This window comes from Dipteris shenzhenensis, chromosome 21, assembly GCF_047967505.1.
Source record: "Dipteris shenzhenensis isolate YYH24624 ecotype China chromosome 21, Dip_SZ_1.0, whole genome shotgun sequence".
NCBI classification, from domain to species: Eukaryota; Viridiplantae; Streptophyta; class Polypodiopsida; order Gleicheniales; family Dipteridaceae; genus Dipteris; species Dipteris shenzhenensis.
In genome coordinates, this window is record NC_141616.1 from 47,016,942 (window position 1) to 47,037,685 (window position 20,744).

The 20,744-nt window shown below is 47.6% G+C and overlaps 1 protein-coding gene across 2 annotated transcripts in view; it reads right to left on the minus strand.

The window, feature by feature from the left end:
• LOC147888956 (L-arabinokinase-like) overlaps positions 1-20,744 on the minus strand; it is a 284,402-nt gene that overhangs the window by 33,240 nt on the left and 230,418 nt on the right. For both annotated transcript variants that reach the window (XM_087393001.1, XM_087393000.1), the window contains exons 25-26: positions 20,180-20,398; positions 19,916-20,081 (exon numbers count right to left, since the gene is read on the minus strand). In XM_087393001.1, coding sequence (XP_087249127.1) covers positions 19,916-20,081; positions 20,180-20,398 — 385 coding nt within the window. The remainder of the gene's footprint in view (positions 1-19,915; positions 20,082-20,179; positions 20,399-20,744) is intronic.

The window sequence follows — 20,744 nt, forward strand, 5'->3', positions numbered from 1 at the left end:
GGTGGAGCTAGTTAGGGAGTATACATATTTATGTGCCACATTTAGAGGTCCAGTCTTCACCATGACGCATGCAGCACGAGATACGATCAGTAGAGGGTATGCCGCCTTGGCTCTTCTCGAGAGGCAGTGTGCACAGTCACATTTTCAGCATCCCGACACGAAGTCCTTACTTTTCGATACGCTGGTGAGACCTGCAGTCATGTATGCTAGCCCCTTTTGGGCAGGAGATCTCAGGGTTGCAGATTGGAGACGAGTAGAGAGGTTACAAATCATCATGTTCTCTAGATTGATCAGAGCGAAGCCCACGGTACCGCATCAGATTACGTTCGCAGAGTTCGGAGCTACACCCCTAGCGCTAGATGCAGCATTTCAGTCAGTTACGTATTTGCATAGGATCAGGGCGCTCGGAGACTCAGCAGCAGGCAGAGCACGATTACCGTGGCTAGCACTGACATCCTCGCAGATGTTAGCGGAGAGAGGTCATACTTTTTGTTGGTACCACACACTCTCCACATGGCTCACCTCGCTGGGCTTGGATATGGATAGGCTGCCACCATTTCGATACAGCATAGATGCCCCTCGCCTCCCTCTCACTCGACATGAGCTCAGTCAGGTTATCAGGGCAGATTTGTTGCAGCTATACACGTTTCGCACTTGGGTTCATCCCACGGAGCTTCCTACGAAGATGGCCACATATCGTGACCATTTTCTCAGGTTTTCAGAGGATGGCTTCATCATATCCCCTGGATATATCAGCGTTCATATGTCGCACTCACTCAGGATTGCCTTGGGCCAGCTCAGGGTATCTTCCCACAGATTAGACGTTGAGGCCGGCAGGATGCGTCGTACAGCTACCGGACATAGACCCAGGCGAGAGACTAGGATATGCCCTTGTTGCACTATGGGGGAGGTGGAGACTGAGGAGCACTTTGTTTGCAGATGCCCTTTATATTATGAGATCCGTGGCAGATTTCACTGTTTATTTGGGCACGGATTTGGACCTCTCTCTCGGATTATGGAGTATGAGGATCAGTATTGCTTAGCGTTGTTCATCAGGGAGATCACCAGATACAGAGAGAGATTCCTCAGAGAGCACCGTCGCATCCCTGCCAGAGACCTGGTTATTCATGAGGAGCAGGACGAGGCGCAGGACCATGAGCACAGAGATAGCCCATCTTGCCAGAGAGCATCGATGGTTCCACCCCGAGGATGTACATATGACATGATCCGGCAGCACCGCAGGATGATCTTACACAGAGGCCGTACCCGTCGCTTTATTTCTAGACGACGGAGGATGATGGCAGATTTTCGGAGGAGATTGCTCCATGGAGACTTGGCACCGCCAGCAGCCCATTTGACACTTGCCCAGATCTTCACATATCGTGACCATTTTCTCAGGATTTCAGAGGATGGCTTCATCATATCCCCAGGATATATCGGCGTTCATATGTCGCACTCACTCAGGATTGCCTTGGGCCAGCTCAGGGTATCTTCCCACAGATTAGACGTTGAGGCCGGCAGGATGCGTCGTACAGCTACCGGACATAGACCTAGGCGAGAGACTAGGATATGCCCTTGTTGCACTATGGGCAAGGTGGAGACTGAGGAGCACTTTGTTTGCAGATGCCCTTTATATTATGAGATCCGTGGCAGATTTCACTGTTTATTTGGGCACGGATTTGGACCTCTCTCTCGGATTATGGAGTATGAGGATCAGTATTGCTTAGCGTTGTTCATCAGGGAGATCACCAGATACAGAGAGAGATTCCTCAGAGAGCACCGTCGCATCCCTGCCAGAGACCTGGTTATTCATGAGGAGCAGGACGAGGCGTAGGATCATGAGCACAGAGATAGCCCATCTTGCCAGAGAGCACCGATGGTTCCACCCCGAGGATGTACATATGACATGATCCGGCAGCACTGCAGGATGATCTTACACAGAGGCCGTACCCGTCGCTTTATTTCTAGACGACGGAGGATGATGGCAGATTTTCGGAGGAGATTGCTCCATGGAGACTTGGCACCGCCAGCAGCCCATTTGACACTTGCCCAGATCTTCACACTCATAGCAGGAGGCATGGTCGATGGCCATGACTTCCATCATTTCTTTGGATCACAGACCCCTTAGGGAAGACGATGTTCCTCATATTTCATATTTTACATTTTGTATCTAGGCAATTTTGGTACTCTATTTCATTTCATTTTATATCTAGGATTTTTGTAGCCATTTTTGGCATCTTAGCGGTATTACGATGAGGCCACCTAGTTGGCGCATCGTTGATGATGTATTTTCCTTTCGGATGATTTTGTGTCCCATAGGCCATGTATGGCCTTCCGTGGACCTTTAATAAAATTTCTTTCTTTCTTTCTTTCTCTTTCTCTCTCTCTCTCTCTGAGCTTGCAAATCATTCGAACTTTCCTATACACGGGCTTCCATCACAGGTGTCGCTGTAGGAACAAAGTGGAGACAGGTTGTGAACACAAGTGAGAAAGAGTGCACACACAAGAAAGCTCCAATAGAAATGTTCAAATGAAACAATACAAGTACTTGGTATAAATAGTACCCAAGTACTACTAGTCAGCCATAGGGTTGACTTTATGCCTACAACACACAAGAAAGCTCCAATAGAAATGTTCAAATGAAACAATACAAGTACTTGGTATATATAGTACCCAAGTACTACTGGTCAACCATAAGGTTGACTTTATGTCTACAACACCATATCTTTGTAATCTCTTACAAATACCCCCTCAAAGATATGGCTGAAAGTACCCTGGAAACATCTCAGGTGTACCCTGCAGTACCTAAAGTACCATGGTTGCACAAATTCATCCAGATGGATATGCAACCTATGGGAGTACATGAAAACAATGTCATTGTGAATTACTTCACAACCCCCCTTGACATTGTGAGAATGTCTCTGATCCCCAAGCCATGTCGATGTCGTAAGAAAAGATCTGTTGACAGGGCTTTGGTGAAGATATCCGCCACATTGTCCTCAGATGGACAATAGATGAGATTAGTGAAGCCATCAAAAATACAATCCCGTACATAATGATAAAGTGCATGATGCAAGTCATGCAAAAGCTTCCTTAACCATATTAACTTCGTAGTGGCTGAATTTGCAGCTTTGTACTTTGCTTCACTGGAGGAAAGAGAGACTCGCTCTTGCTTCTTACTGAGCCATGAGATACAAGCTGAACCCAATGAGAAGCAATAGCCAGTAGTGGACCGTTTGTCGTCAATGTCCCCTGATCAATCTGAGTCGGTGAAACCACTCAGCTTTAGATCACAATCTGAAGCATAATGCAAGCCAAGAGAGAGAGTGCCATGGACATATCTGAGAAACCTCTTTGCTGCATTCCAATGTGTGATCGTGGGACAATGCATGAATTGGCTCAAAAGCCCTCATGCTTACTCAACTTGAGTCCCTTTTCCAATAGAGTAGCCACAGGCTTACAATTCTCCCTTGAATACCACCCGGAGTTGGTTGGAATTCGCATCCTCAGTGGGTGCATCTCGAGGTGCCACTTGTCGTGGGGCCGGAGCGGGTGAATAATTGGAGCCTCCATGATCCGAACTGCTAGAGGAAGTGGTAGAATGAGCTGTAGGATGATCCCGGTCCTCGTCAAAGCTCACTGTAATGTTGGGGCCCACGGGAGGAGCAGATGGAGCAGGGACAGCACAAGTGCCCGATTCAACAGATGCTGATGGAGAAGCAACAACAAGAGAATTTGGGGTAGCAGCTCCACCGGGTGCAGTGGGACTTGTAGAAGAATTTGGGGCAGCAGATGCACCTGGCGGTGTGGGAGTAGATGGAGCGGGGATAGCACAAGTGCCTGATGCAACAGATACTAATGTAGAAGCACCAGCAGGAGAATTTGGGGTAGCAGCTCCACCAGGTGCCGTGGGACCTGTAGGAGAATTTGTAGCGGTCCTCCTGGGGAGCAATCCAGATGTAGGGGGACTTATGGAGCTGCGTGCTGGAGTACTCTGCGGCACTAGAGAGGGATGTGAAGGGGACCCTTGAGAAGTCATCTTTGCATAAAAGGGTTTGAAGAGCTGGCATAGAGGAGGAGAGGAGGAAGAGAACGCCGGACGGAGGAGAGGATAAAGGAAGCTGGTACTTGATGTGCCTGTCTGGCATAGAGGAGGAGAGGAGGAAGAGAACGCCGGACGGAGGAGAGGATAAAGGAAGCTGCTTGGAGTGAATGCGAGAGAGGCAGTGATTGTGAAGGAAGGGGGGTGATTGCGCAGGAGGGGGGCTGTTGGCCCAGGGGCTGACTGCGCAGGAGGGGGAGCTGTTTGCACAGGGGCCGATTGCTGAGGAGGGGGGGATTGCTGAGGAGGGGGGAGCTGTTTGCAAGGGGAGGAGGGGGTAACTGTTTGCAAGGGAAGGAGGAGGGAGCTTGCAAGGGGGGCTGATTGCAGAGGAGGGAGGGAGAGCTGTGTGCGCAAGGAGGGGGGAGAGTTGTAGGGAGATATTGCGCAAGGGAGGTAGGGAGCTCTAGGAGGGACTGCTCAAGGGGGGTAGCTGTAGGAGAGATGGCGCAGGGGATAGGGAGGTGTAGGGAGAGATTGCGCAAGGGGGTAGGGGCTGTAGGGAGAGAGGCGCAAGGGGGTAGGGGACTGTAGGGAGAGAGGTGCAGGGGGGTAGGGGGCTGTAGGAAGTGACTGCACAGGGGGTAGGGGGCTGAGGGATTGTGCAGAAGGGGGGGGGGGGGCTGGAGGAGATTGCGCAGAGGGGGGGTGGCTGGAGGAGATTTCGCAGAGGGGGGTGCTGAGGGATTGCACAGTAGGGGGTGGGCTGAGGGAGTAGATGGCATAGAGGAGGCTGGTGGAGGAGCAGGACGAGCAAAGGAGGAAGGGCAGCCGGAGGAGCAGCAAGGGTTAGCAAGGTGGAAGAGGAGACAGCGAGGAGGGAGCAGTTTGGAGGAGGAAGGGGCACCCAAGGAGGTGTGCGATGGAAGGAGTGAGGGTAGAGGATAGGTTGAGCAGCCAAAGTAGCAAAAAAGCAACTGTGGTACAAATAGCGGAGCTTGGTAAAAATAACGGAGGAGAAGCGCTCACGAGGGGAGGGGAGGGATCTAGAGAGAGGTGGAAAGAGGGAAGAGAGGGGGTTGAAGTTAGAGAGAGGTGATGGGTGGAGAGAGAAAGGCTTTGTAGGAGATTGGTGGTGGGATGGAGAGAGAGTGTGCTGGTTAGAGAGAGGAGGGTTCAAGTCACCACCAAAGCTAGAGTACATGGGTGTACCTTTTGCATCATCCACCAAGCCTAGAGTATACCCAACCTCCTTGTCCATCCTTTACCGAAGCTAGAGGACACCGAGACTCCTTGTCCCTTCACCACCAAAGCTAGAGGAAACCTAGCCTCCTTGTTCCCTTCACCACTAAAGCTAGAGGACACCCAGCCTCCTTGTTCACTTCACCACCGAAGCTAGAGGACACCAAGCCTTCTTGTTCACTTCACCACCCAGGAGAGAGAAAGTTGTTTTGAATCACAGGAGAGAGAGAAGGTTGTTTGCACCACAGAGAGAGACGAGGTCTTATTGCACCAGGAGAGAGAATGGCCTGAATGGCCTTATGTACCACAAGAGAGAGAAGGTGCACCAGGAGAGAGAAGGTCCTTTGCAAGGCAGGAGAAAGGTCTTTGTACCACAAGGAGAGAGAAGGTGTTTCTACAGGTAGGAGAGAGAAGGTCCTTCTGCGGTAGAAGAGAGAAGGTCCTTTGTACCACCAAGTGAGAGAAGGTGTTCTATAGGTAGGAGAGAGAGGTCCTTCTGCAACAAGAGAGAGAAGGTCCTTTGTATCATTAGGAGAGAGAAGGTGTTTCTACAGATAAGAGAGAGAAGGTCCTTTTGCAATAGGAGAGAGAAGGTCCTTTGTACCACCAGGAGAGAGAAGGTTCTTTTGCAAGGCAGGAGAGAGAAGGTCCTTTGTACCACCAAGAGAGAGAAGGTGTTTCTACAGGTAGGAGAGAGAAGGTCCTTCTGCAGCAAGAGAGAGAAGGTTTTTTTGCAAGACAGAAGAGAGAAGGTCCTTTGTACCACCAGGAGAGAGAAGGTGTTTCTATAGGTAGGAGAGAGAAGGTCCTTCTGCAGTAGGAGAGAGGAGGTCCTTTGTACCACCAGGAGAGAGAAGGTGGTTGTGCATCGGGGGAGAGCAGTGGGTTGTTCTCCAGTAGAGATAAGAGGGTTGTTCACCAGGAGAGAGAAGGTGTTTGTGCACAGGAGAGAGAAGGTGATTGTGCACTAGGAGAGAGAAGGGGGTTGTTCTCCAGGAGAGAGAAAGAAAGGGGATAAGAAGGAACAACGCTAATAACAGATAACAGAGAAAGTGGTAGACAAGAACACAACGCAAACAAATGTGTATCATAGAAGGAAGAGATCCTCATACACTAGCTTCTCTGAACAAAGATCAGAGATGACTCATCCACAACAATGCAACAATAGCAATACACCATAACAATGCAACAGGCGAGCTCGTAGCTCTAGCCTCTCTCCTTCTCACTCTCAATCCCCGTATAATGATGAATGAATCCTCATACCCCCCATCTCCCCTCTTCACCCTCGCCTTTCGGATGCGAAATCCCCTCCCTCTCTCCTATTGGTTGTCCCCTCATCCTTAGCCATTCCGCCACTGAGCCTCTTCATGTCTCCTGCAACAACGGCCAGCTTGCGCCGAGTTGATGCATTGTAACTACTCCATGTCTACCACTATAGCCACCCTGTATCTGACAAGGCACCGCCAGATGAACCTCTATCCCACCAATGACTCAGGTGTGCATAGGTTGGCAGAGCGTGACTGCGTGACATGAAGACCCTTGACGCATGACCATGTGCTTGGGTGATATGTCCTCCTGATGACTATGCCCCCATGTGACTATGCCATCCTGGTGACCATGTACTTGTGTCATCTTGCAACCATGTCATCGCCATGACTTGTGTCATCCTTGTGACCATGTCATCCCTGACTTGTGTCATCCTTGTGACCATGTCATCCCTTGACTTGCACTAAGTGCTGGTCATAGCTGGTCCTGCATGATTTCGGTATAACAGATATCCACCTCAGCTAGAGATACTTCCAAAAAAGTATTCTCTAGATTGGTGGCATAAGCTTGAGCAAGGCACACTCTAATGGATCTCATATTCCTCTTGAAGAAGGAAGATATCACTCGGATGTGACTGGCATGTAAGTGAAATTGATTTTTTATGTGTTTTTAATGTATTGACATTTCATTGTAAAACTTGCATTCACAAGATTTTGACTTTACCTTTGTACTATTACGAGCACATGTCTATGGTCATCTATGGATCTACGTAGGGTCATCCTTTCGCATGAAGAGGATTATTACCAAAAAATTACCATGGACTCTTGATCTCGTTGCATCGTTGAAACAATAAAGTCATTCAAGCGCAAGAGAAAATTAACCTGTGATGAGCTGAATCATGTTGGAATATTAGAGCAAATAATTGAGGTGAACTATACAAGATTGCGCTTTGTACTTCCTCTTCTCCAGAGTCCTGATCTAACCACCAAGGATCTTGTTGGTCTAGATCGATGAGAGTTTCGATAAAGTTGCTTGCTCTTGCCACTGCTCCAATGGGTTCACTTTGTGCTCGCCACTTCGCCAACTTTCGTGTCATCTTGCAACCATGTCATCGCTGACTTGTGTCATCCTTGTGGCCATGTCATCCCCTGACTTGTGTCATCCTTGTGACCATGTCATCCCCTGACTTGTGTCATCCCCTCACTGAGTGTGACCATGTCATCCCCTGACTTGTGTCATCCTTGTGACCATGTCATCCCCTGACTTGTGTCATCCCCTCACTAAGTGTTGGACATAGCTGGTCCAACATGATGTCGGTATAACACTCTTCATCTTCAAAGAATTGCAGCTCTGATTATGCACCTTCTAGCAAAAAAAATGCCGCATATGAAGAGGGATCATGTGGGGATAGTCATTCAGCACACACGTCAACTTCTCAAAAATGCAAGGTGGTTTTCAAGCTGTTTGTGGACCAATGTCTGTAATGAATTAGAATCTCCAACTATCCTCAAATTCCTGATCTCTACCCTTCTAGGATCTCCGGTTGTTTACTAGGCCATCCTACAGCCTTGAGATGTAGTAAGCGCCCCCATTGCCTCTACATTGGGCATTTCTTTCCCTATCCTATTCTTTTCCTACTCTAGGCTGACTAACTATATGCCTAGGACATATCCTAGGTGCTCTCTTAGTTGGTGGGTACTTCCAATAGAAGGGGTGGAAGATTGGATCTGACCACATGAGTGGTCACACCTTATTAGATGTGCCCTTTCAATTCTCTCTAAGACATAGGGTAATCCTTAGACCTTAGGTACTAGAGTTTCTAAGATTCCTCGACCCCTCTCCCTACACTTTAATGATTCTAATCCCTTTTTACCCCTAGGTAATAACTTAACATAACCTTTTTCCTCCCTATCTCACTCGATATGAATCCCATTTTAGAGCCGTCTGAACCAACATTCTTATCTTGGGTAATCCCATTGATTAACATACTAATTTGGAAAATGTCATGACAATGTCCATCTTTTTTGAGTTTTGTCTTACATGCCAAAAGGTTAAGTGCGACATACAAAAGACTTCGGGAATCCTGATGCCACTTCTGATACCACAAAGGCCATGGCATAGTATTGCTATGGAATATGTCTAACTTATGCCATGCTTCAAAAGGCTCTTGCAACGATGTCTTCACCAACAACCACTTCTGCTGGAGTGGTGACTCCCTTTGCTCTCGCCGACTCAACTCTGCTAGTCAAGCTGCTACCTCATCTGTTATGCATAGCTCCGGGTTCCTAGCAAATCTTTCTTCCACATCTATCCCACTCGGGGGTATCTTTACTCCGGCCATGCCTTTACCTGCCATGAAGGTTTCATCTCCCTTTCCATCCACACCTGTGCTACCTTTTCCACCACCTCCTTCCTTCCCTACTGCCTACTCATCCATGACTCCAACTCTATCCCTCTCTTTCCCAAATGCTCTCCCATCCTCTTTAACCCCCACATCTTCTATGTTCTCACCCTTTCCCTCTACAACACCGAGGCCCTCTGCTTATGTAGTACCATCTGTGTACACTTCCCCTATGGCGACCTCAGTAGTGACTTCCCCATTGTGGTCCTCCGCAGGATGTGTTGTCGGTGTGGTCTCCTCCTCTGGAGCACCCACACTCATTATGGCTCCATCGAGACTCCCTCCAACTCTTGCATCTGCTTCAGCCTCTAGGGTTGGGATGGCTGTTCTCAGTCCTGCAGACAAAGCTAGACTTCTCGATCTACTCAACAAGGTCCACGTGAAGACTTAAAAGTTCAAAGGCCACCTCCATGAGGATGCGGAATCTCATGTGAGGAAATTTCTCGCAGCATGTAGAGCTAAAGGTGTGGAGAATGAGCATGCATTCCTTCACATCTTCCCCTCGTCATTGGAGGATGCCGCAGATGTATGGTACAATCAATTTCCCCCTGACCACTTCCAGACATGGACAGACCTAAGGGAGGAATTCTTACGCACTTTCAAGTTGGAAAAATTCGAACATATGAGGAGTTATCCATGGAGCTTGGCGAAAGTATCTCGGAGATGTACACAAGGATGAGGGTCCTGGACACGAAGATATAAAGGCATCTATGACAGCCTCCTTGGCTCTATTGTCTTGTTGCTTCCAAGGTTTGAATATATCTTTGGGAAAATGGGTCCTCATCAACCTCCTCATGTATCTTGTGACCTTGTTCCCATCATCGTCCTGTATAACTTCCCCAATACTGTTCACCCAGTAGGATAGGTCCTCAGGCAAAACAAAGTCCAGAGGATGCATGGTTGATGGCATAACAGAGCTAGAGTAAGGGGTGGATCGAGCGCTAAAGGAGTGAGGAGTAGGGGAGAGAGTGGTCTCTTGGGTGCTACGGCCTATGAGTGGGGAGGAAAAGGGACCATATTGGTACTACATCTCATGAAGAAGGGGAGACCTGGAGTGGTGGGAGTGTGCGGACTTATCTACACCTCCCGTGCCACCCCTGGGGCACCAACTCAATGTGTTATATGTTACTACCCTCGTCCAAAATCTAGGGTATGGGGGGAGAAGATTCATATATAATATGCATGGATTTCCTTTTTAAAAATCAAATATGCAAGGGAAAAATATGAAAATTTCATGTCCCCCCTCCCACAAAATATAAGGTATATACCTTGAAAAATATGCAAGATTTTAAGATTTATACATATTTTTCATAATATGTGAGGCCTAAGGGGGGGGTGTCTTTCGGATGAGGGGGGATTTTTTGGATGAGGGGGGGTAAACCACCCAACGATGCCATCATGAAGGGGTGGTTTTTGAAGGCTTTACTTTCCACCATTGCTATAAGGCTGGTTGACAAACTCCCTGAGCATGCCTCACTACAAGACTTCCTAATGGAAGCGATTAAGATGGAACGGTCCCAGTTAAGTTTCGCCTCAACACACACACAGACCGCCCAACTTCCGAGAGAAGAGGGCTCACAAGCTTGGCATCAACCTAAGAAGGAGTTAGAAGAAATCAAAAGATAGAACAAGGGGGGATGGATAGTCACCCTTTGAAGCTCATATAAGAATTTGTCTCTGGTGCACCGACTGCAAGGGTTCTGGCCATGGCTACTGGGAATGTCCATCAAAGCGTAAGGTACCCACACTCTGACCTCCTTTTGCACATTTTGTGAAATTCATGGACATGATGCCTCCGAGTGTAGGTATCTCAAGGGGTTGAGGAAGCTTCTACTAGAGTATCCAACTAGTGGGAACCTTTGGTGGCTACAGTCAACAGAGCTGTACCGACCACTTTGGGGCCAATACCCTTAGTTTCAGCCCCTGTGAAGGCACTTGAACCACCTACAACTCGCTTGAACAGTGTCTTGGGGCGAAGGAGGCAGAGTGGGCAGCCAGCAAGAAGCCTTTGGAGGACATTCATTCAGCCTAGCAGGCTGAGATCCAGAGGGAGCTTGCAGCCCTACAGGACAGATACACCACCTCACTGACAAAGGACAAGCATACTACTGACCAACAGGTGGAGGTGTTGCAGAGTCAGATCTCTTGTATGGAACATTCGAGGAAGCAGATTCTCGAGGAGAAGGACCATCTCCAAGTTTCAAATTCAAGGTTGTAGGACGATTTCCATGGGCTGCAAACTGAAAACTCTGCACTCAAATCTAAATATGATCATTACAGGTATGGGTACCAAGGTTACAAATCCAAGTACAAAGACATCCGCAGCCTCATGGACACTGTCGAGGAGGAGGCGACGAAGACCAACCCCGGGACATCCACACACCCGCCACACCCCCCTCCCCCTCCTTGACCTTCATCCAGTAAGCAGTAGCTCCTGGATCTTTCACTTTGGCATTTCTTTTTCCCAACTCCGTGCATTTGGATTCTGCAGTTCTCATGTAAATAAAGGAATTTTAGAGTTGTATGGCGATGAGCCAATTTTATTTCAGTTTTGGAGTTGTATGGCCATGAGCCAGTTTTATTTCAATTTTGGAGTTGTATGGCCATGAGCCAGTTTTATTTCAGTTTTGGAGTTGTAAGGCCATAAGCCATCTCTTCTTCAGTTTTAGGGATGTTAGACTCAAGGTAACTTTCTTGTGAACAATTTATACTTGTAGTTTTCTAATACAAAACCTCAGTCATTCACCGGGCCGGTGAATGATAGTGACGGGGGAATTGTTGTACTTTGGTCTCGATCACGGACTCCCACCAAGAGTCACACCTAGGTCACATCATGGTCACCTGAGCAGCATGCCAAGGTGGTTAGACCTTGGTCACACCTAGTCGCACCGTGTTAACATGTGTTCACATCTTGGTCACTCTGAAGCGACCACCAGTACATGACTTCTCTTGATGTATCAGTCATTTGGTGTAACTCTCATGAGTGTATGATTCATTCCTTCTAATGAACTATGCTTCTTCCCATCTCTGCTCTCTCCTCTAAGATCTCTTCCCGTTGTGTTCTCCTCTCCTCCTCTCCGTTCACTTGGTATAACGGACCCTATGTCATGTGGTTGGAGTTATGTTTTGTTCATGTCGAGGGTTGGCTTTTGTGATTTTGTTCCGCTTTGGTCTTCTTCTTGCTCACATCAATCTTGCACTTGAACCGCTCGCACATCATCGACACCATCGACGACTGGCACTCGCCCCACGCACCATTTGTGACACCCATGGTACATCCTACTTGCTTCTCGCACCAGTGGACCTAGGCCTCCAAATACTCCTGGAATTGTTAGGAAACCTCCCCCCCCGCCAACCCGCTCAGACAAGACACAAGCTTTTCATACTAGTAAAATTAAAATCATCCACTTGTTCGACTTCATGGTCTCCTTGGAGTCACTCTCTAATTTAAAGAGACTACCTTCAACTTCTTCATCCTTTGAACTCCAATTCCAGGAGATTAAAGACTAGAAGTAGTCCAGACATATTTTTGGTTCATCTCCTCTCTTTTTTTTTTTTTTTGGGGGCAAAAAAGAGACTTCTATTAAGTAAGAAAGAAACTCGCTAGAGCAAGCTCTGTGCGGAAATACAACATGCTAAGCATGTAATAAAAAACACCTCAGAGAAATGAGGTAGAAAGAAACCAAGGCTGAGGCTGAAAATGCCAACTCAACCATGTAGAAGTCTCAACAAAGAAGGGAGAGTCTCTCCAATCTCTGAGAAAAGTAACTCTCCTGGAGGAGGCTGCTCGATATGATCCCTGCATGGTCTCCCAACTGGCCATCAGAGTGTGTACCGTATCTGTCCAAGTACTGGCCAAGATCTGAGAAGGATGAACCTAAGAACCCTCCAAAGCCTCAGTGCATCTGGCTCTCCAAATGTGCCATGCTACAATGCTAGCTAAGACCTCCCATGGAGAGTCGACCGAGGAATGAGCAGTCCTGAAGAGAGTGGCCGGAACATCCTCTAGAGAGCATGACTCCACAAGGTGTCATCAGATGTGAAGAGCCAAAGAGGAGTCAAGTCTCTCAAAAAAGTCCTGGGGCCCTAAAAGAGTAAGCCAAGCCAATGATCCCTAGGTCATATAGAAAGGTAGGTGAACAAAAGTGCTGAAAAGTCTTGCAATCCCCTTCCATATGATTCTCGCATGTCTGCAATCCCAAAGGTAGTGTTGTATTGTCTCCAAAGCAGAAAGGCAACGAGGGCAAGAAGGGTCAGCTCCGAACCTGGATCTCCAATGGTTTACTGATATCCCACCATGAATAGAAAGCCAAAAGAAGAGAGTGATTTTTCTATTCCGGTGGGATTTCCAGAGCCTCTGCCAAAAAGTTCTCTGCAAGTCAGCCGAAATTTGAAAGTTCTTCCAATGATGAGCTCTGGTAGGCCTCAAACCCCTACAGCTGAGCTGGAATTTTCTGGCATTACTAATCGTGTAACGAAAGAAGGGGATGCCCTTCTCTCGGTGCCCTTCATCTATCCATTCCCATTCCCCAGGGTCCCACTGCAAAAACCTAATTGGGACACCTCCATAGAGCCACAGCCTCCAGAGCAACTTCGCAGCCCAAATATCTAAGGGAGACGCAAGCCAAAATCAATACCCCAATCCGGGTGTCATCATCGCAAATCCAAAAACCATTGGATTTATGCCAATTAATGTGTGCACTTGCAGCTGTGCAAAATAAATCCAAGGCTGTTCGGAAGGAAGTGAGCGTCCTAGGGGAGGCATCCAAATAAACAGCCGTGTCATCTACCAACTCACTATCCAGGAGCTCTTCTTCCCAGCGGATAGGAAGCCTCAGCCCATAAATATCAGCTTGAGTTCTAATGTAGATACTCATAGCTTCTGCCACAAACAAAAAAAGAAAAGGGGCAAGAGGGCATCCCTGGCGGACTGATCTGGAAATCTGAAACCTGTCCCCTCTTACCCCCCCCAATGAGCACCCGCTGATCTGTAAAGAGAGGATACTCCTCTAATCCATGCATCTGAAAAACCAAGGCGAGATAGAGTACCCTCTAAAAAATCCCAGTTTACTCTGTCGTAAGCTTTCTCAAAGTCCAAGAGTAGAATGGCCAATCTCTGGCGGCTCTGCATGGCCCATTCTGAGGCCTCCCAAAATGAGAAAATATTATAAAAAATACTTCTGCCATGCACAAACCCTGTTTGCGTGTCATGAATCAAATCTGGAAGAAAAACTTGTAGCCGCAGACTGATGGCTTTCGCCAAAATCTTGTAAAAGGTGCCCAATAGAGTGATGGGTCTCCATTGAGACACAAGATTCCTATTAACCCCCTTTGGGATGAGATGAGTGAGACCATCTGTAAGTGAGTCCGGCATCTCACCAGAGTCCCACATGCCCTACAGGGCTGATGTAATGTGATCACCAATCTGCTCCCAAAAAGCAATAAAAAAGGAAGGGGTAAGTCCATCCGAACCTGGGCACTTGCCCTTGTAAAGGGCAAGTAAAGCAGTCTTAAATTCTACATTGGTGAAAGGTGCATCCAAAGAAACATACATCTCATCCTTTACCAATACAGGGATACACTCCCAAATAACCTCTCTGGCATCATCTATAGCTTGTGTGCCCGGATCTGCAGTAAGAAGGGATGCAAAAAAATCTGAAGCTACACGCATGACAACATCAGGATCTGACTGTAACACCCCGTCTAAGTCAACAAGCTGCGAGACACTATCTCTACTATATCTGGACCCATGAGTAGAGAAAAAGTGTTTGTTGACCCTGCCACCCATCTAAATCCAAAAGGATTCCCGAGCATGAAAGGCATATTCTGCTCTCTGATCCAACAATGTCTGCATATGAGCCCTTGCTACAGCAAGGCGCTCCTGAATCCAAACATCTGTGGGCCTCTTCTGCTCTTCCCTTTGAAGGGATGCTAACTGCTGGCGTATACCAATCTCACGTTTGAGAATATCACGTCTTCTCATTCTTTGAAGATTGATTTCCTCAATCCATTAACAGGGGCGCCTTGGAAGCTCCTCTTACAGAGAGGGCTTCTCAAGAACACCCCACACAACAGAGGACAGTGGCAGCCCTCACACAGGTGGATCTTCTCAGAGGCTCCTCTTACAGGAAAGGTTCCCCTTTTGATGCGGAGCCTTCACAGGGTTTGGCAGAGGCTAGCAGGGGGCCTCATTTGTGCTCCGCCCAGATGCAGAGAGGAGTATGAGCATCAACCCCTTATGTGGCACCCAGAGATCCAAGATCAAGAGGGTCGTATGCTTGGACAGCACATGCACATTGGTTGGGCATAGTGGGACAGTGGCCCGGCCCGGTCTTTTGGCAGATGGAGCAGATTACCCATGGAGTCAGAGGCGAGGCTTGGCGCCGTAGCGCATCTGCGAGGGGCAGGGCAGCAGGGATGAGAGAGATTGACCTAGCCATCCTTGAGTCCTGGTGGGAGGGACTTCATGCTTGGAGGGACAACACTTGGCTAGGGCAGTTTTCTCAGACTGGTGTCCCTTTGAGGATGATGATGCAGCGAGGCAGCACGCACCCCGGCTTCTACCATGTAGGATCGGGAGGCCTACTCCATCCGCTCAGGGAGAGGGACCCTAAGATGGATGGGAGTCTTGATGGGATTCATTGGTAGATGATTAGAGTGGTGGGACGTTTGAGGAAGGAGTGGCACATTGACTCTTCTAGTATTTTGGAGCAGGATGCCCCCAGATGGCGCCTCTGGCTGTGGGAGGGTAGACCCTTGAGGGAGGTCCAATGGGATCCAGGAGAGTGGTTCTGGCCCTCTAGGGGCGGCCTTGCCGAGCAGATGGAGGAGATGCCCTTCTTTTCATATACCACACGGATTGGCAAGAAGCTTCAGATGGACTCTTTGAGGTGGGCCCCCTCCAGGGAGCGACATTGGGTGACCTAGAGAGTGTCCCAGAATGTCCGTTCTAGGTTTCGGACATGGCTATGGTCCAGTTTGCAACCGAGGAAGATATCCTACTTCTACTGGTTGGCCGCCCATGGAGGCTTACCCATCGGACCATGGTTGGAGAAGATGCGAGTGGAGGGGCAGTGCCATTGTTGCTCTGGTGGTTTCTTGGAGACGATTCCGCATTGCCTGTGGAGTTGTCGCAGAGTAGCGAGGATCTGGATGGGAGACCTCCGGATCATGACCCGCATGCAGAGTCTTCAGAGGGACTACACATGGGGGATGGTGGCCTGGTTGAGGGAGGGAGGACATGTGTTCCAGATCGATGCGGTTTCCCGAGCCTACCGGATACAGGGTCGGAGCATACAGAGGATAAAGCTCCATGAGGCAGTCCCTCCGGATAGCCTAGCTCCCCTCTCTCCTCCGGAGGACAGATTTTGGGAGGTGGTAGCCAGCATCACTGTGTGGAACATTTGGGTGGCTTGCTGCAGTCTCGTGATGAGTGAGCACCAGGTTCCACCCTCGGCTACCATGGTTGCCATCTGGCAGGATATCATCTATACTCTATGCTTCACCTGGGAGCGTGGGACTCCAGGCTCTAGAGCGACTATTGAGCGGCGAGCTTGTTTCTGCAAGGCTTGGCTTGCAAAAGTCTTCTACATCTTCACTCCGCAAGGGATTCGCTGGTTGTATAGTCCCCCCACTTGGCTGTTAGCCCTAGTACCAGAGATTCCCTAGGCAGTGAACTCGGTTTCTATGGAACAGGCCGGTTTTTCTTTCAGCCTTTTCCCGGTTTTTCTTTCAGCCTTTTCCTGGTTTTTCTCCATACTCAGCACCTCCGGGGCTGCTGTTTTGTATGAAGTTTTTCAAGCATTAATAAAAGGTTCCTTTCTTTGAAAACAAATAAAAACAAATAAAATAAAATACATTAATAAGGGCTAGAAGACTATATACTTCTACTTCCATAGACATCTTGTACATGGCGTTGTACAGGTTATGTGCTCATAAGTGTAAATACATATGCATGTATCAATATCTAAAACCAGAAATTTTAGCAAATATAACAAGCTGATTTATTTCATTCTTAAACGTCCAACCATCTACTATTTGAGCCGTATGTTTTGGAGTCCTATTCAAACTATGTAGGCAGGTCTATTGATAACATTTTCATTATTTAGAATGAATTCCAGGGACCCAGCCTGGATATATACGAATGTCTAGCATTGCTCAAGATTAGCCTTGCAGGCTCCCAAGCCCATTTTGAACACTAGACAAAATTGAGCTGAGTAAAGCGATTAGCTTCACCCTTGAACAGTTATCAACAAGTCATATGTATCACATATGAAACAATCACGTAGGGATTTGTGAAAGTTCAAGTTTCTAAGCAGAAGTTCAGATTGGGAGTACAATTACAGGTCGACGCTACTCCATAATATAGATCAGAAAACCATGACAATTTCTCAATGCCATCGGCTTTACTTAGGCCTCCATATATGGCAGGCCAAAAACCTTGGTGTACGGCCTCCCACACCAGTGCCCTTATACACACTAAACACCCCATATGGCCATTAACTAATTTTTTCACCTAACAATTGTTGGAGTTAGTGAGTGTTCATCCTCTTGAGGTTATCTACAAAGTTAGGGTAGTTGGTATGGTTAGACGTGGTGTAGGTCCATGTGGCTTCCTTGCATTCAAAAGACTACGTAGGTGGAGGAAACAACGAGCCATCCTCATTCTCATATTCTCCAGGTGGTTCCATGAGGGTCGACCTCGGTTTCAAGGAGGACATGCGACTCTTGGCTTCCTCACAAAAACAAAAGCCTCTGGTGTATGCCCTCCCATAACAGTGCCCTTATACACACTAAATACCCCTTTTTTTTTTTTTGGGCATGAAAAGCTCAAGAGCCAAAAAGAAAGGATTGGGGCTGATAGTGCCATCTCAATCCGGTAGAAACCTCGGAGAAAAAGGGAGAACCCCTCCAAACTCAAAGAAATACAATCCTCCTAGAAGAGGCTGCCTGTGAAGGGCCCTGCATGCTAGCCCATATGGCTATCAAAGTGTGAACCGTGTCACTCCAAATACCCGTGAACACCTGTGATGGGTGTATCTGGGTGCCATCCAAGGCCTCTGTGCATCTGGCAGGCCTCTGTGCATCTGGCTCTCCAAATGTGCCAAGAGGAAATGCTACCCAAAATCTCCCAAGAGGTGTCCACTAAAGCATGTGAAGCTCTGAAGGGAGTAACTGGTACATCCTGAAGAGAGCATGGCTCTATCACCTGCCGGTGCATCGAGAGTGCCCAAGAAGAAGGCTCACCCACATAAAACACCTGGGGCCTAGTAAGGGATAACCATGCGACCGAGCCCCAAGTCATGAAGAAAGGGGAAGTATGAAAAATGCTGAGTATCCGAGCAACCCCTTTCTAAACAGTCCTCGCCTGACTGCAGTCCCAAAGGCAATGTTGCACTGACTCCTCTGCAGAATGACAGCGAGGGCAAGTGGGATCAGCCCCAAATCATGATCTCCATAGGTTCACTGCAGTCCCTCCATGAATAGAAAGCCAAATGAAAAGAGCGAGGTTGAAGGAGGAGGCAGGTTGAAGAAGGGGGGAGCTGGAAGGGGGGAGAGGGAGGGCAGCAAGGGAGAGAAGGGAAAGGGACAACAGGGGTGTGAAGAGGAGAAAGAAAGAAAGAAAGAAATTTTATTAAAGGTCCACGGAAGGCCATACATGGCCTATGGGACACAAAATCATCCGAAAGGAAAATACATCATCAACGATGCGCCAACTAGGTGGCCTCATCGTAATACCGCTAAGATGCCAAAAATGGCTACAAAAATCCTAGATACAAAATGAAATGAAATAGAGTACCAAAATTGCCTAGATACAAAATGTAAAATGTGGAATATGAGGAACATCGTCTTCCCTAAGGGGTCTGTGATCCAAAGAAATGATGGAAGTCATGGCCATCGACCATGCCTCCTGCCATGAGTGTGAAGATCTGGGCAAGTGTCAAATGGGCTGCTGGCGGTGCCAAGTCTCCATGGAGCAATCTCCTCCGAAAATCTGCCATCATCCTCCGTCGTCTAGAAATAAAGCGACGGGTACGGCCTCTGTGTAAGATCATCCTGCGGTGCTGCCGGATCATGTCATATGTACATCCTCGGGGTGGAACCATCGGTGCTCTCTGGCAAGATGGGCTATCTCTGTGCTCATGGTCCTGCGCCTCGTCCTGCTCCTCATGAATAACCAGGTCTCTGGTAGGGATGCGACGGTGCTCTCTGAGGAATCTCTCTCTGTATCTGGTGATCTCCCTGATGAACAACGCTAAGCAATACTGATCCTCATACTCCATAATCCGAGAGAGAGGTCCAAATCCGTGCCCAAATAAACAGTGAAATCTGCCACGGATCTCATAATATAAAGGGCATCTGCAAACAAAGTGCTCCTCAGTCTCCACCTCCCCCATAGTGCAACAAGGGCATATCCTAGTCTCTCGCCTGGATCTATGTCTGGTAGCTGTACGACGCATCCTGCCGGCCTCAACGTCTAATCTGTGGGAAGATACCCTGAGCTGGCCCAAGGCAATCCTGAGTGAGTGCGACATATGAACGCCGATATATCCTGGGGATATGATGAAGCCATCCTCTGAAATCCTGAGAAAATGGTCACGATATGTGGCCATCTTCGTAGGCTGCCATCAGTAAAAAACCATGCGATAGTACTGATTTTGCTTTTCTAACCCATCCATCATTTGCTGTGTTAGAAGAAATGAAAATTCCAGCCTTCTAGACTTAAGATGAAGACAACATGGTATTGTTGTTACGTTCCTCATTCTGAAAGAAAATATTTGAAGATAGGTCGCAAAGAATTTCATGACACATGGAGCCTGTCATATAGTGTAATCAAAAACATTTTGAGGTAGTTTTGAATCTCATATCGAATTCATGCGAAAACAGACATAATAAGCAAAAAACAAAAGGACAATAACATTAAAGCTCCATATATAATTCTCCCAGGCTACAATTCAACATACCTTGACTCGAAAATTCTCGTAGACAGCATGAGATGCTGGTGCCTTTACTGGATACATGCGACTTGCCTCGATTTTTGTCACACCATCTTTGTGGCTGTCGTACATCTTTAAAAACTCTTCTCCTTTCATACTTTCAGGAAGGAACTTTGAATAAACGGATTCATACCTGAAAACCAATGTTATGTGCAGCTATTTACTTTGGTGCAAGAACTTGATTTATGAATCATGGGACAAAAACATATGGGGGGGGTTTTCACTCTTCACCTGTAAGACAATAAGTTACATAAGTGTTGAAGGCGTGCTTCTTCCAAAAGTAAAGAAGCATTATATTCCTCAAATTGAGCATCATTCTTGTCTATGATACTGTTTTGCGCTGAAGTCAATGTAGATAGTCCAGATGCTAGTTTCATTGCGGTCGATGTTATTATTGTCCGCCCCATAAAGCTTCCTACTCTTACAGAGCCATAATCTGTCCCACCCACACTGCACAAGGATGCAATGGATGTAGAATCAATACTACTTTTTTATGATAAGAGAACATCCCAAATGTCTTCCCCACAAAAGGTTTTGAGGATGTAATATTATTTAAAAAAAAATTAAGCTCCATTCAAAACAAACTATACAAGAGGTGGGAAAGTGAGAACTCTATCCTTGGCTTCTACAATATGAACAAAGAGCCATGCAGGTGGTTTGTAATGCCATGTCATCCCATATGGAGTAACACATAAGAAGAAGGAACATTCCCAGGTCCTCATGAATGCAACTAGTCTCTCACGAGCTGCTGCAGATATCCCAATGCCGCTCTCCTCATTCAAATTTAATAGAAGTA